Source organism: Phyllobates terribilis, unplaced genomic scaffold, assembly GCF_046119375.1.
Source record: "Phyllobates terribilis strain yellow unplaced genomic scaffold, ASM4611937v1 Scaffold_3__8_contigs__length_932513732, whole genome shotgun sequence".
In the NCBI taxonomy this organism is placed as follows: domain Eukaryota; kingdom Metazoa; phylum Chordata; class Amphibia; order Anura; family Dendrobatidae; genus Phyllobates; species Phyllobates terribilis.
The window spans coordinates 670,068,244-670,085,046 of record NW_027362763.1 but is presented as its reverse complement, the minus strand read 5'-3'; the positions used below and the strand labels follow the sequence as shown (position 1 = coordinate 670,085,046).

The 16,803-nt window shown below is 49.5% G+C and overlaps 1 protein-coding gene across 1 annotated transcript in view; it reads left to right on the top strand.

The window, feature by feature from the left end:
* Positions 1-380: 380 nt before the first annotated feature.
* LOC141257326 (uncharacterized) overlaps positions 381-16,803 on the top strand; it is an 88,897-nt gene continuing 72,474 nt past the window's right edge. The window contains exon 1 of the mRNA XM_073671764.1: positions 381-897. Within this exon, the coding sequence (XP_073527865.1) occupies positions 829-897 (69 nt within the window). The 5' untranslated portion in view covers positions 381-828. The remainder of the gene's footprint in view (positions 898-16,803) is intronic.

The window sequence follows — 16,803 nt, the reverse complement described above, 5'->3', positions numbered from 1 at the left end:
CTTTGGGTAGAGCAGTATTTTCTGACACCTCCATTCACAGAAATTGTGGTTTAATAGGTGGAATTTATTAGTTTTTTCCTTTTAAAGGGCCACGTGTCGCCTTAGTGATTAGTAAGCGCACGGTTCAGGCCGTCTCCAGGGTTGGTCGTGTTGTGAGCCGCGTTTAGCGCAGCACACGGCCTGTCATCTCCCTGCTGACTGCTCTGCAGCTTTTAGTCTCCCTTCCCTTGAGCTTTACAGGAAGAAGGAAAGAATCAGCAATTCATGTGTCTCTGCAGGATCCCAGGCCTGGCCTGCTGTTACTTTCCCTTTAAATAAGGGCCGGCCTCCTGAAATTGACACAGTTTCCTTTTGCCAACCAATCATGGTGAGCTCTGAGCTGTGTGTTTGTTGCAAGTTTCTCATTGCTAGAAGGCAGAGCAGACAGAGCTGGCTGTGTGTGTGAGTGTGCGTGTGTGAGTGAGTGTTTGTGTGAGTGGGATCCAGAAGCATGCCTGAGCGCCGCTCACCGCTCCGGGGAAGCCTAAACCAACCATGAACCCACAATAAAGGGGGGCCCAGCTGCTCCGACATCTTACTTAAAAAAAAAAATCACGAAACTTAAGCAACAAAAAACTTTTTTTTTTTTTTGTAGAAAAAAAACATTTTTTTTAAATTTTTTTTTTTTTTTTTTTTTTTGTATTGAAACTTTTTTTTTGTGCCTAAAGAAACAAAAAATAAATCCGGGTCCCGTGGAGTTTTTTTTTTTATTTTTGGCGTGTGTGGTTGTGCGAGCGTGAGTGTGTTCAATGAGCCTTTAACCCCTTCCTCGCCCTTTGGATTTGTACAATGCTGAAGGTTCTAACCAAGAAGCTGCGGAATCAGAGTCTGAGCGAGATCCAGCCCTACCAACTCAAGGTACCGAAAGGTTTTTTTTTAAAGTTTTTATTTTTTTTTTATTTTTCTGCCTCGTGTTGGGTGGATGGATTGGGGTAGGATTAGTTATTTCTCCAGGGACATTGCATTCGGAGGGGTATCAGAGCTGGGGGCCTAAATGGACGTCTGCAGACCTTCTCAGGCCTTCCTAGGTCTTTCTAGACCTGCAGAGCATATGAGGAGCTGGGCAGGGAGCTGTGTGCACGCCTGGGGCCTAGTAGGATCCTATCCAGCTTCTCCCCAGGCTTTCATTTCTCTCTCAGTCCTGGATACAATGCATCGATCTCGCTCACATTGTAACCAAACACCTGCAGATACAAAGTGTCCGACCTCCCAGTCCGGCTCCGTCTTGTTACCTTGTGTCAAGGCGATGGGGCTACAGTATCAGATCCCATTATGATGAGTCTGGATCCGGCTGTAGAAAAAATGAACAGAATGGAAAATATTAAAAAGAGAAGGAAGTTTCAAAGGCGAAAGCCAGCGATGAACACCAGGGGGCGCTGGGCTCATAGGAAGCATGGGAATAAGGGAGAGTGGGGGGGGGGGGGGTGTCCTTTGTTTTTGGAAAAGGTAGAACTTTGAGAAAAGTTATAAATAAAATTGGAAGTAAATGAAAGTGTCGGATTATCCGATGTTCTGGATTATCAGGGATGACATGGTAAAGTGGGTAGAAGGGTAGAAAACCCCCAACCCATCTGTATTATTGGATTGGTCGTCCTGTAGGTAATACTGCAAGTATATCCGACGCGGGCGCTCCTCCAATAACGACCAACCCATAGAAAGTCTGCAGTATATATGGTGGATACATGCTTGGTAGATATAGTGGATGCATACATGTAGGTACAGAAGATATAGGTAGGTACAGAAGATATACACGCAGTAAGTACAGTGGATATAGACGTAGTGACTTCAATGGATATACATGTGGTAGGAACGGAGTGTATAGTCGCAACAGGTGTGGTATATATACACTTTATCAGTGCATTATATATACTCATAGTAGGTACAGAAGATGTGGATATGGGCGTGGTGGATCTGGTGGATGTAGATGCTGTGGATATGGATGTGGTGGGGACGGTGGATGTAGATGCTGTGGATATGGATGTGGTGGGGACGGTGGATGTAGATGCTGTGGATATGGACGTGGTGGGGACGGTGGATGTAGATGCTGTGGATATGGATGTGGTGGGGTCTGGTGGATGTAGATGCTGTGGATATGGATGTGGTGGGGTCTGGTGGATGTAGATGCTGTGGATATGGATGTGGTGGGGTCTGGTGGATGTAGATGCTGTGGATATGGATGTGGTGGGGTCTGGTGGATGTAGATGCTGTGGATATGGATGTGGTGGGGTCTGGTGGATGTAGATGCTGTGGATATGGATGTGGTGGGGTCTGGTGGATGTAGATGCTGTGGATATGGATGTGGTGGGGTCTGGTGGATGTAGATGCTGTGGATATGGATGTGGTGGGGTCTGGTGGATGTAGATGCTGTGGATGTGGTGGGGTCTGGTGGATGTAGATGCTGTGGATGTGGTGGGGTCTGGTGGATGTAGATGCTGCGGATATGGATGTGGTGGGGTCTGGTGGATGTAGATGCTGCGGATATGGATGTGGTGGGGTCTGGTGGATGTAGATGCTGCGGATATGGATGTGGTGGGGTCTGGTGGATGTAGATGCTGCGGATATGGATGTGGTGGGGTCTGGTGGATGTAGATGCTGCGGATATGGATGTGGTGGGGTCTGGTGGATGTAGATGCTGCGGATATGGATGTGGTGGGGTCTGGTGGATGTAGATGCTGCGGATATGGATGTGGTGGGGTCTGGTGGATGTAGATGCTGCGGATATGGATGTGGTGGGGTCTGGTGGATGTAGATGCTGTGGATATGGATGTGGTGGGGTCTGGTGGATGTAGATGCTGTGGATATGGATGTGGTGGGGTCTGGTGGATGTAGATGCTGTGGATATGGATGTGGTGGGGTCTGGTGGATGTAGATGCTGTGGATATGGATGTGGTGGGGTCTGGTGGATGTAGATGCTGTGGATATGGATGTGGTGGGGTCTGGTGGATGTAGATGCTGTGGATATGGATGTGGTGGGGTCTGGTGGATGTAGATGCTGTGGATATGGATGTGGTGGGGTCTGGTGGATGTAGATGCTGTGGATATGGATGTGGTGGGGTCTGGTGGATGTAGATGCTGTGGATATGGATGTGGTGGGGTCTGGTGGATGTAGATGCTGTGGATATGGATGTGGTGGGGTCTGGTGGATGTAGATGCTGCGGATATGGATGTGGTGGGGTCTGGTGGATGTAGATGCTGTGGATATGGATATGGATGTGGTGGGGTCTGGTGGATGTAGATGCTGCGGATATGGATGTGGTGGGGTCTGGTGGATGTAGATGCTGCGGATATGGATGTGGTGGGGTCTGGTGGATGTAGATGCTGCGGATATGGATGTGGTGGGGTCTGGTGGATGTAGATGCTGCGGATATGGATGTGGTGGGGTCTGGTGGATGTAGATGCTGCGGATATGGATGTGGTGGGGTCTGGTGGATGTAGATGCTGCGGATATGGATGTGGTGGGGTCTGGTGGATGTAGATGCTGCGGATATGGATGTGGTGGGGTCTGGTGGATGTAGATGCTGCGGATATGGATGTGGTGGGGTCTGGTGGATGTAGATGCTGCGGATATGGATGTGGTGGGGTCTGGTGGATGTAGATGCTGCGGATATGGATGTGGTGGGGTCTGGTGGATGTAGATGCTGCGGATATGGATGTGGTGGGGTCTGGTGGATGTAGATGCTGCGGATATGGATGTGGTGGGGTCTGGTGGATGTAGATGCTGCGGATATGGACGTGGTGGGGTCTGGTGGATGTAGATGCTGCGGATATGGACGTGGTGGGGTCTGGTGGATGTAGATGCTGCGGATATGGACGTGGTGGGGTCTGGTGGATGTAGATGCTGCGGATATGGACGTGGTGGGGTCTGGTGGATGTAGATGCTGTGGATATGGACGTGGTGGGGTCTGGTGGATGTAGATGCTGTGGATATGGACGTGGTGGGGTCTGGTGGATGTAGATGCTGTGGATATGGACGTGGTGGGGTCTGGTGGATGTAGATGCTGTGGATATGGACGTGGTGGGGTCTGGTGGATGTAGATGCTGTGGATATGGACGTGGTGGGGTCTGGTGGATGTAGATGCTGTGGATATGGACGTGGTGGGGTCTGGTGGATGTAGATGCTGTGGATATGGACGTGGTGGGGTCTGGTGGATGTAGATGCTGTGGATATGGACGTGGTGGGGTCTGGTGGATGTAGATGCTGTGGATATGGACGTGGTGGGGTCTGGTGGATGTAGATGCTGTGGATATGGACGTGGTGGGGTCTGGTGGATGTAGATGCTGTGGATATGGACGTGGTGGGGTCTGGTGGATGTAGATGCTGTGGATATGGACGTGGTGGGGTCTGGTGGATGTAGATGCTGTGGATATGGACGTGGTGGGGTCTGGTGGATGTAGATGCTGTGGATATGGACGTGGTGGGGTCTGGTGGATGTAGATGCTGTGGATATGGACGTGGTGGGGTCTGGTGGATGTAGATGCTGTGGATATGGACGTGGTGGGGTCTGGTGGATGTAGATGCTGTGGATATGGACGTGGTGGGGTCTGGTGGATGTAGATGCTGTGGATATGGACGTGGTGGGGTCTGGTGGATGTAGATGCTGTGGATATGGACGTGGTGGGGTCTGGTGGATGTAGATGCTGTGGATATGGACGTGGTGGGGTCTGGTGGATGTAGATGCTGTGGATATGGACGTGGTGGGGTCTGGTGGATGTAGATGCTGTGGATATGGACGTGGTGGGGTCTGGTGGATGTAGATGCTGTGGATATGGACGTGGTGGGGTCTGGTGGATGTAGATGCTGTGGATATGGACGTGGTGGGGTCTGGTGGATGTAGATGCTGTGGATATGGACGTGGTGGGGTCTGGTGGATGTAGATGCTGTGGATATGGACGTGGTGGGGTCTGGTGGATGTAGATGCTGTGGATATGGACGTGGTGGGGTCTGGTGGATGTAGATGCTGTGGATATGGACGTGGTGGGGTCTGGTGGATGTAGATGCTGTGGATATGGACGTGGTGGGGTCTGGTGGATGTAGATGCTGTGGATATGGACGTGGTGGGGTCTGGTGGATGTAGATGCTGTGGATATGGACGTGGTGGGGTCTGGTGGATGTAGATGCTGTGGATATGGACGTGGTGGGGTCTGGTGGATGTAGATGCTGTGGATATGGACGTGGTGGGGTCTGGTGGATGTAGATGCTGTGGATATGGACGTGGTGGGGTCTGGTGGATGTAGATGCTGTGGATATGGACGTGGTGGGGTCTGGTGGATGTAGATGCTGTGGATATGGACGTGGTGGGGTCTGGTGGATGTAGATGCTGTGGATATGGACGTGGTGGGGTCTGGTGGATGTAGATGCTGTGGATATGGACGTGGTGGGGTCTGGTGGATGTAGATGCTGTGGATATGGACGTGGTGGGGTCTGGTGGATGTAGATGCTGTGGATATGGACGTGGTGGGGTCTGGTGGATGTAGATGCTGTGGATAGGGACGTGGTGGGGTCTGGTGGATGTAGATGCTGTGGATAGGGACGTGGTGGGGTCTGGTGGATGTAGATGCTGTGGATAGGGACGTGGTGGGGTCTGGTGGATGTAGATGCTGTGGATAGGGACGTGGTGGGGTCTGGTGGATGTAGATGCTGTGGATAGGGACGTGGTGGGGTCTGGTGGATGTAGATGCTGTGGATAGGGACGTGGTGGGGTCTGGTGGATGTAGATGCTGTGGATAGGGACGTGGTGGGGTCTGGTGGATGTAGATGCTGTGGATAGGGACGTGGTGGGGTCTGGTGGATGTAGATGCTGTGGATAGGGACGTGGTGGGGTCTGGTGGATGTAGATGCTGTGGATAGGGACGTGGTGGGGTCTGGTGGATGTAGATGCTGTGGATAGGGACGTGGTGGGGTCTGGTGGATGTAGATGCTGTGGATAGGGACGTGGTGGGGTCTGGTGGATGTAGATGCTGTGGATAGGGACGTGGTGGGGTCTGGTGGATGTAGATGCTGTGGATAGGGACGTGGTGGGGTCTGGTGGATGTAGATGCTGTGGATAGGGACGTGGTGGGGTCTGGTGGATGTAGATGCTGTGGATAGGGACGTGGTGGGGTCTGGTGGATGTAGATGCTGTGGATAGGGACGTGGTGGGGTCTGGTGGATGTAGATGCTGTGGATAGGGACGTGGTGGGGTCTGGTGGATGTAGATGCTGTGGATAGGGACGTGGTGGGGTCTGGTGGATGTAGATGCTGTGGATAGGGACGTGGTGGGGTCTGGTGGATGTAGATGCTGTGGATAGGGACGTGGTGGGGTCTGGTGGATGTAGATGCTGTGGATAGGGACGTGGTGGGGTCTGGTGGATGTAGATGCTGTGGATAGGGACGTGGTGGGGTCTGGTGGATGTAGATGCTGTGGATAGGGACGTGGTGGGGTCTGGTGGATGTAGATGCTGTGGATAGGGACGTGGTGGGGTCTGGTGGATGTAGATGCTGTGGATAGGGACGTGGTGGGGTCTGGTGGATGTAGATGCTGTGGATAGGGACGTGGTGGGGTCTGGTGGATGTAGATGCTGTGGATAGGGACGTGGTGGGGTCTGGTGGATGTAGATGCTGTGGATAGGGACGTGGTGGGGTCTGGTGGATGTAGATGCTGTGGATAGGGACGTGGTGGGGTCTGGTGGATGTAGATGCTGTGGATAGGGACGTGGTGGGGTCTGGTGGATGTAGATGCTGTGGATAGGGACGTGGTGGGGTCTGGTGGATGTAGATGCTGTGGATAGGGACGTGGTGGGGTCTGGTGGATGTAGATGCTGTGGATAGGGACGTGGTGGGGTCTGGTGGATGTAGATGCTGTGGATAGGGACGTGGTGGGGTCTGGTGGATGTAGATGCTGTGGATAGGTACATGACATGGACAGCAGACGGGTGCAGTGTATGCATGCAGTGTGTATACATGTGGTAGGTGCAGTATATACATGTCTGCAGGTCAGAGCTCTTGATTACGGTTACACCTGTGTAATTTCACCTACACTTATTGCTAAGAAGCCTCACCCATCATATATACCGCAATCACCGGACCTGCCCAGGTCTGTCCTGTAACTAATCACTTCTATCACATGAGATGTCGGGGTGTACGTGTATGTGTGTGTGTATATATATATATATATATATATATATATATATATATATATATATATATATATATATATATATATATATATATATATATATATATATAATACTATAATATTTATACACTATGCTCTTGTAAAGGACCAGTACAGGAGTTTATTAATGTGTTACATTTAAGGTGATACTTTTATACTGAGACCTTCCTCGCCTTTCCTACTTACTTTAGTTTCCTCCCATTATTATGTCAGTAATTTGCCATCCTCCTCTTTACATCCATACACTTAAACATTTCCAGATTTAACACTTCACAGCTGATTGTTTGTTATTGTTTATGCAAATTGCCTCTTCAGAGAAAAAGAGGACTTGTACTCTATAGCGCCACCTGTTGGAAGCAGCGATCCTACAAATCACAATCAACCTTTTAACGAGTCGTGCGATATGACTTAGGATAAAAGCCAAATCAGAATCTCACTTTGCAGACACGGTGTTTCGGGCTGTTGGCCCTCATCAGTGCAAAGTATGAGAACTGATTTGCCTAGCCTCTCATCTACCGCTGCCAACAAGATCAAGGGCCTGCTGGACTTCTGCCGTTGACAGATCCAGAGCCTACTGGTTTGCTTCCATCTGCAGGATCCAGGGCCTACCTCCATCTGCAGGATCCAGGGCCTACCTCCATCTGCAGGATCCAGGGCCTACCTCCATCTGCAGGATCCAGGGCCTACCTCCATCTGCAGGATCCAGGGCCTACCTCCATCTGCAGGATCCAGGGCCTACCTCCATCTGCAGGATCCAGGGCCTACCTCCATCTGCAGGATCCAGGGCCTACCTCCATCTGCAGGATCCAGGGCCTACCTCCATCTGCAGGATCCAGGGCCTACCTCCATCTGCAGGATCCAGGGCCTACCTCCATCTGCAGGATCCAGGGCCTACCTCCATCTGCAGGATCCAGGGCCTACCTCCATCTGCAGGATCCAGGGCCTACCTCCATCTGCAGGATCCAGGGCCTACCTCCATCTGCAGGATCCAGGGCCTACCTCCATCTGCAGGATCCAGGGCCTACCTCCATCTGCAGGATCCAGGGCCTACCTCCATCTGCAGGATCCAGGGCCTACCTCCATCTGCAGGATCCAGGGCCTACCTCCATCTGCAGGATCCAGGGCCTACCTCCATCTGCAGGATCCAGGGCCTACCTCCATCTGCAGGATCCAGGGCCTACCTCCATCTGCAGGATCCAGGGCCTACCTCCATCTGCAGGATCCAGGGCCTACCTCCATCTGCAGGATCCAGGGCCTACCTCCATCTGCAGGATCCAGGGCCTACCTCCATCTGCAGGATCCAGGGCCTACCTCCATCTGCAGGATCCAGGGCCTACCTCCATCTGCAGGATCCAGGGCCTACCTCCATCTGCAGGATCCAGGGCCTACCTCCATCTGCAGGATCCAGGGCCTACCAAAATGTTGCCATCTATATTATTTAGGGCCTAGCGCACTGCTGCCGTCGACGGATCCGGGGCCTGGCGCACTGCTGCCGTCGACGGATCCGGGGCCTGGCGCACTGCTGCCGTCGACGGATCCGGGGCCTGGCGCACTGCTGCCGTCGACGGATCCGGGGCCTACCAGACTGTCACTGCCATCTATATTATTTAGGGCCTACCAGGCTGCCACCATCGACGCGATCCAGGGGAACAATAGTGGGGGTACATCGGCAGCCGTCTTTGTGGTATAAAGCCCCTCTGCCACATATGAAGCCCCCAGTATGGTGAGCAGATCATACTGGTGCTGGTTTTGCATTGATTCCCAGTGGTTCTCGTTCATCACCAGATGCACATGGCGCCAGTAAACCTTGAGCTTCCGACAACTTCGTGCCCTTTAAAATGAGTTGTTTCTGTTTGTGTCCCCAAGACAACACTTCCAGTCCGGACTTTTTCATCTGGAGTCATGCAGCATTTCTTACCTCCAGGGTATTTGCAGTTTTCACTCTGAACGGCCATTATACAGACTCTCAAAAGCCGAGACGGTTACTCCACTTCTTCTGTCCCCATGACAAAACTTCCTTTCCTTTTTTTTGCAGGCTCATTTGTAGAACCCATGATAGTGAGCATTGATTTAGATGGTGATTTTTTTTTTTTCCTTCCATATATTTTCCCTTTCAAAAACCAAACCCGCCAGAGCTCGGACCAGGAAGTGTTGTCTTGGGGACACTGGAGTAGAGGAACTGCAACCGTCAGGGGGTGTCTATGCGGCCGGTCATGTGACCCACATGTAGCCAATCAATGAAGAGCAAGGAATAGATGGGGTGTGAAAAGGAAATATTCCATATTCCTGGAGTGGTCTTCCCTCTATCTGTAGCTGAATAGTGATTCCAGCTCTGGATGTGAGTGAAGCAGATTAGTGTAGTTCTCCTTTAAGAAGACGAGATAAATGTACGTCTGATCCCGAATCATCGCTTTTATCACCATATTGGGTAATCTTTCTTCTGTGACTGTTGAATGACCCCCCAGGGATGTGTCCTGGGCGGCCGGCGTACGTGCCGAGCGGGGGGCCGTGTTATTGGCTGGGACAGGTGACTTTATCCAGTGTATACCTGGAGGCAGCGAGAGATAAATACGGTTTATCCAAGGTCGTGGGGATTAGAGCGGAAACTGGATCCTCGCTGCCAGGTGATTTCCTACAGCAGATGAGGGGCCGGGGATTTAGTTTTCTCTTCTAGTCCTGAAGATCTGCCGGGACATAAATACACCTTCATTTACCGCCGGAGCATCCATGGAAAAGGCAAATCTGCAGTAACAAAAAAGGAGGATTTTCCATTGACGCAAATTTTATCGGACGAGTGACTTTCTATAACGCAAAAGCGTCAGATAACGGTGTGAATATTTCCTGCACACCGGTCTGTCCCACGGCTCAAAATGGCTAAAAACGGATTCTTGTAGCTGTCACTTACACTTGTATACGACAGATTAAGCCACAATTCCTAAAAATGGTACTGATCACATTCCTTCTAGATCTTCTATAGTGGTCAGAACTGCAAGTTTCTGATACAAAACTCCAAATATCCTGCATAGTAATATTCTGTCTACTGGCAGCCACCACCAGGGGGAGCTCCAGAGCTTACTGCATACTGATCACTTTTTTTTTTAATTAGTTTATTAAACAGCAATAATAATAATAAAAAAAGTACACGTTTTGTATATAACCAATATAACGTATACACACTCATCAAAATAATTATAAGAAAACAGCAAAGTTTGTATAACGAGTTATTTGTATAAACTTCGATTCCACAAGTCCATATGCTTTTGACTAATCACCTTTTTATCTCCATTCTAACTCCATATACTGCAAGCTATTATATAATTGCATCTAATTCAGGGACTGTCCACCTTTTAGGGACTTTTTTTTTTTACTTAATTTTAGTCCTAAATACATATATTTATTTTTGCAATTGGGTTTCATTCAAAATTTTGCACTGTCTTTGTTTCCTCAACTTTCATGTGGTCATATATCAGCTGAGAGGAGCTCAGAAGGGTTTGAATCTTACCACCAGACTGTCAGTATAAGCTCACTGATGGTTTCTCAGTTAACTAATTATGCAGCCAACAATAGACAGTGCAAAATTTTTAATAAAACCTGTTCTAGATTAGATAAATCAAATTGCGACATCACGTGATATTCAGCGAGTCTACAATGAGAACAAATATATGCAGGGAAGATATTGGCCCCAAGGTGGACTGGACGTCTCCAGTCCATACCAGGGACGTCATGTGGCAGAATGGAAATGCAATTCTTCTAAGCCATAATCCGCTATCAACACAGTCCATGGATACATCCGTGATCGGGGTACATAATCGCTTCTGTGGTTCGTAGAGTTTTGAATTTTGTCCTTGGGGGGGAAAAAAAAACAGAAGTGTAATATTAACCCGAATTATAGATACAGGTGCTTCTCACTGAATTAGAATATCATCAAAAAGTTAATTTATTTCAGTTCATCAGTTCAAAAAGTGGAGCCTACTGAAACAGACCTTTTTAAACGCTTAGGAAGCCTTTGCAGGTGTTTTTTTTGTTAATTATTCTAATTTACTGAGATAATGACTTTTGTCTTTTCATTGGCCGTAAGCCATAATCATCAACATTAACAGAAATAAACACGTGAAATAGATCCCTCTGTGTGTAATGACTCTATATAATAGATCCCTCTGTGTGTAATGACTCTATATAATAGATCCCTCTGTGTGTAATGACTCTATATAATAGATCCCTCTGTGTGTAATGACTCTATATAATAGATCCCTCTGTCTGTAATGACTCTATATAATAGATCCCTCTGTCTGTAATGACTCTATATAATAGATCCCTCTGTCTGTAATGACTCTCTATAATAGATCCCTCTGTCTGTAATGACTCTATATAATAGATCCCTCTGTCTGTAATGACTCTATATAATAGATCCCTCTGTCTGTAATGACTCTATATAATAGATCCCTCTGTGTGCAATGACTCTATATAATAGATCCCTCTGTGTGTAATGACTCTATATAATAGACCCCTCTGTGTGTAATGACTCTATATAATAGATCCCTCTGCGTGAAATGACTCTATATAATAGATCCCTCTGCGTGTAATGACTCTATATAATAGATCCCTCTGCGTGTAATGACTCTATATAATAGATCCCTCTGCGTGTAATGACTCTATATAATAGATCCCTCTGCGTGTAATGACTCTATATAATAGATCCCTCTGCGTGTAATGACTCTATATAATAGATCCCTCTGCGTGTAATGACTCTATAATAGATCCCTCTGCGTGTAATGACTCTATAGAATAGATCCCTCTGCGTGTAATGACTCTATAGAATAGATCCCTCTGCGTGTAATGACTCTATAGAATAGATCCCTCTGCGTGTAATGACTCTATAGAATAGATCCCTCTGCGTGTAATGACTATAGAATAGATCCCTCTGCGTGTAATGACTCTATAGAATAGATCCCTCTGCGTGTAATGACTCTATAGAATAGATCCCTCTGCGTGTAATGACTCTATAGAATAGATCCCTCTGCGTGTAATGACTCTATAGAATAGATCCCTCTGCGTGTAATGACTCTATAGAATAGATCCCTCTGCGTGTAATGACTCTATAGAATAGATCCCTCTGCGTGTAATGACTCTATAGAATAGATCCCTCTGCGTGTAATGACTCTATAGAATAGATCCCTCTGTGTGTAATGACTCTATAGAATAGATCACTCTGCGTGTAATGACTCTATAGAATAGATCACTCTGCGTGTAATGACTCTATAGAATAGATCCCTCCGCGTGTAATGACTCTATAGAATAGATCCCTCTGTGTGTAATGACTCTATAGAATAGATCCCTCTGCGTGAAATGACTCTATAGAATAGATCCCTCTGCGTGTAATGACTCTATAGAATAGATCCCTCTGCGTGTACTGACTCTATAGAATAGATCCCTCTGCGTGTACTGACTCTATAGAATAGATCCCTCTGCGTGTACTGACTCTATAGAATAGATCCCTCTGCGTGTACTGACTCTATAGAATAGATCCCTCTGCGTGTACTGACTCTATAGAATAGATCCCTCTGCGTGTACTGACTCTATAGAATAGATCCCTCTGCGTGTACTGACTCTATAGAATAGATCCCTCTGCGCGTACTGACTCTATAGAATAGATCCCTCTGCGCGTACTGACTCTATAGAATAGATCCCTCTGCGCGTACTGACTCTATAGAATAGATCCCTCTGCGTGTACTGACTCTATAGAATAGATCCCTCTGCGTGTACTGACTCTATAGAATAGATCCCTCTGCGTGTAATGACTCACTTTTTGTATTGAAGAACTGAAATAAATTAACTTTTTGATGATATTCTAATTTTGTGAGAAGCACCTGTATGTCATAGTTATGTTTGCTGTGATTGTGATGGTGATGCTCGGAAATATGGCGGTCATATTATTCCACTGGAATTGTTCCTTGTATGTTTGTCATTTTGTTTTTTTTTATCTTTTTGTAACTTTGTAATCCCTGAACATTTATTGTATATAAAATGTAATAAGTTTGTTCCCTGCTGCTCTACTGTAAACGTACCCACAACCTCAAAGAGGGAAACTATAACCTGATTGTGTGGCCTTGTGTATGCCAGGTGCTTGAGAAAGCTGGGTGTGCATGTGTACTGGTGTGACCAGGGCAGGCGTAGTAGAGCAGAAGAGCAGCGAGAGTCAGTCTTGTGACGATGATTTATGAACGCAGCTTTAACTGTGAATGGAGTACGAGATAACGTCATTCCAAATTGATTTACAACGTTGCAATTTTTCATTAAAAAGTAATTTTATCAACCATCGATTATTTTTGTGATAGTTTGTCGCCAATTCCGGTACGTGAGGTGTTAAAGGGACAGGCATGTAAATTTCCCATGATATTCCTGACCTCAGGATGTGACCGGATTCATTACGACTGTCTGTTTTCCCCGACTGCAGCCTTTCAGGAAATGAGGGATTGGAGGGTCGAGTATGAAAGTTTTTAAGCAGCAGCTCAACTATTATAAGGTCGCTCGTGTTTTGCACAAAAAGCCCTTTGTGCTGAAAAGATGGCGAAACAGAAAAGACGAAGATGGCGATGATTGGGCCGGAGACGCCAGAGAGACTACCATGAATACGTGAGGGATTAATCCGAGTACTGATGACTCCTGTCTATGGCTTTTACACCGCAGCAGGGTAATTCTGACCTCCTTGCTGCTGGTACCTAAATTATTCAACTTTCTCTGCCCCTCGGTCTCTGCTGACTTAAAGGGTGTAACGGGTCCGGGAGGCGGAACCTCTGAGCTACTATACAAGGGGGCGGCCCTTGTAAGGGAGCGGGTGGCAGTCCCTGGGTGAACGGACAGGGAGTTACGGCAAGTGATCAGGGCAGTCTCTGGGTAAGGGGTAGGTACGACCTGTGATGGCAGAGCCTCCGGGTAGGCTAGCAGGCAGATGGTAGATGTGTGCTCCCAGGTGAGCAAGCGAGAGTCTCTGGAATAGCAGGTGGTCACGGCACGTGACGGCGGAACCTCCAGGCTGGCAGGCAGGTAGGTAACGGAGAAGCGCTCCCAGGTGAGCGGGCAAGAGTCTCTGGAATAGCTGGTGGTCACCGCACGTGACAACGGGACCTCCGGGCTGGCAAGCAGGCAGGTAACGGAGATGCGCTCCCAGGTGAGCGGGCAAGAGTCTCTGAGATAGCTGGTGGTCACAGCACGTGACAACGGAGCCTCCGGGCTGGCAAGCAGGCAGATAACGGAGAAGCGCTCCCAGGTGAGCGGGCAAGCTGGTCCATAGACAGACTGACCGGAGTAGTAAGGCAGACCGTCGGACCTCAGGCAAGCAGGCAGGTAGCTGATATGCGCTCCCAGGTGAGCGGGCAGGCTGGTCCTTTAGACAGACTGACAGGAGTAGTAAGGCAGACCGTCGGACCTCAGGCTGGCAGACAGGTAACAAGTATTCAGGCAGGAATCAGGCAGGTAACTAGCAGGAAACTGGCAGGAAACTGGCAGGTAACTGGCAACGGGACCTGAGGGCTGAAGCACAGGTGAGACACAGGTGCAAACAACATTGCTCGGGCACCTCCATTTTGGAGGAGGTGCCTTATATATGATGAAGTCCTCCGGCCATTGGCCGGGGACTCCTTAGGACGGCGCGCGCGGCCCCTTTAAGAGGAGGGGAGCGCGCGCGCGCGCGCGCCCTAAGCACAGGGGCCGGGAAGGAGCGCGCGCTGAGAGCAGAGCGGGAGGAGGACGCCGGGAAGGAGCGCGCGCTGACAGCAGAGCGGGGAGAGGACGCCGGGCACGGAGCAGAGCGGTGAGGGGAGCAGCGTCCCTGCCTAGCAGAGGGCAGGGACGCCAGCGCTACAAAGGGGTTGTCATAAGTCGGTTTGGTGTTTTCTTTGGGCCTTGTGTTTGCTTTATAACATCCTCGGAGTCTGCTAAATTCATAATATCCTTGCATAATCTTTGGTCCTGCTGTTCACTTAAGGATTTCCTCCAGGCCTCCTGCTTCCTTTAGGGTATTATTGCACCTTCTCCTCACTTTGGGCATTCTGCTTCCCTTAGGACATTGTATGAGCTTTCAGGGTGCTCTCTGGGACTTCAGCTCTCTTCAGGGTGTTCTCTGGGACTTCCCCTGCTTCCTAAAGAATGCCCTCTGGTACTTCCACCAATCCCTTTGGAGCTCGCTCTGGGACTTCCGTGTCTCCCTTCGGAGTACCCACTGAGACATCAAATGCTCACTTCAGAGTGTCCACTGGGAGTTCGACCACTCTCTTCAAAGTGCCCTCTGGGGCTTGTGCCCCTCCCTCTTGGTGCCCTCTGGGGCTTGTGCCCCTCCCTCTTGGTGCCCTCTGGGGCTTGTGCCCCTCCCTCTTGGTGCCCTCTAGGGCTTGTGCCCCTCCCTCTTGGTGCCCTCTGGGACTTACGCCGCTCCCTTCAGAGTGTCCACTGGGACTTTCTTTGCTCTCTTTGGAGCTCCCTCTGGGACTTCCACCACTCTCTTCAAGGTGCCCTCTGGGACTTCCGTCGCTCCCTTCGCACCTCCGTCTGGGGCTTGTGCCCCTCCCTCTTAGTTCCCTCTGGGGCTTGTGCCCCTCCCTCTTAGTTCCCTCTGGGGCTTGTGCCCCTCCCTCTTAGCGCCCTCTGGGACTAGTGCCCCTCCCTCTTAGCACCCTCTGGGACTAGTGCCCCTCCCTCTTAGTGCCCACTGGGGCTTGTGCCCCTCCCTCTTAGTGCCCACTGGGGCTTGTGCCCCTCCCTCTCAGTGCCCTCTGGGGCTTGTGCCCCTCCCTCTCAGTGCCCTCTGGGGCTTGTGCCCCTCCCTCTCAGTGCCCTCTGGGGCTTGTGCCCCTCCCTCTCAGTGCCCTCTGGGGCTTGTGCCCCTCCCTCTCAGTGCCCTCTAGGACTTCAGCCGCTCCCTTCGGAGCGCCCTCTGGGACTTCCGCCGCTCCCTTCGGTCTCGGATATTCACGTAGTCCTCACATCATAAATTTACTATGCTTATAAAATAGGGTAAATTGAGAGTGACACAACCACTTGGTACATAATAACCTATGAGTCGGAGATCCCTGACTGCGCGGGTAGTGGGAGCCTTTCACCTGCTCGCCTCGTGTCACTCTCCGTTATGTGACTCGATTTGCTTGCGTTCTCTGGTAACAGTATCTCCTATTCAGCCCGGGGATTCCTGTTCCTAAGGTATCTGCTGAATGCTGTGGATGCACCAGAAGGATCATTCAGTCGCCAGTGCCGACCGCACCGTTGTACTAATGGACGCTGAGCAATGAAGGCAACCGATGATCTGAGTTATCATAATAAATCTCATCATAATGTCATCTACCCATTCAGGAGCCCTTTAATTTTTAATTATGTAAGAATACAGCAGCACAGAGTATTTCAGGAGATTGTATAGGAAATCACAGACTGAGAGTTATATACTAGACGAAGAAGGGTTTCTAGCAGCACAGAGTATTTCAGGAGAGGACTGCACTGATCTTATGGGTAGTTACATTACAAGTGTTTAAATATTGGAAGGAGCAGGCCCCCTTAGCAGTACAGAGTATTTCAGGAGAATACTGTCATCATCTTGAGGAGGGTAGAGACGAGTGCACTCATA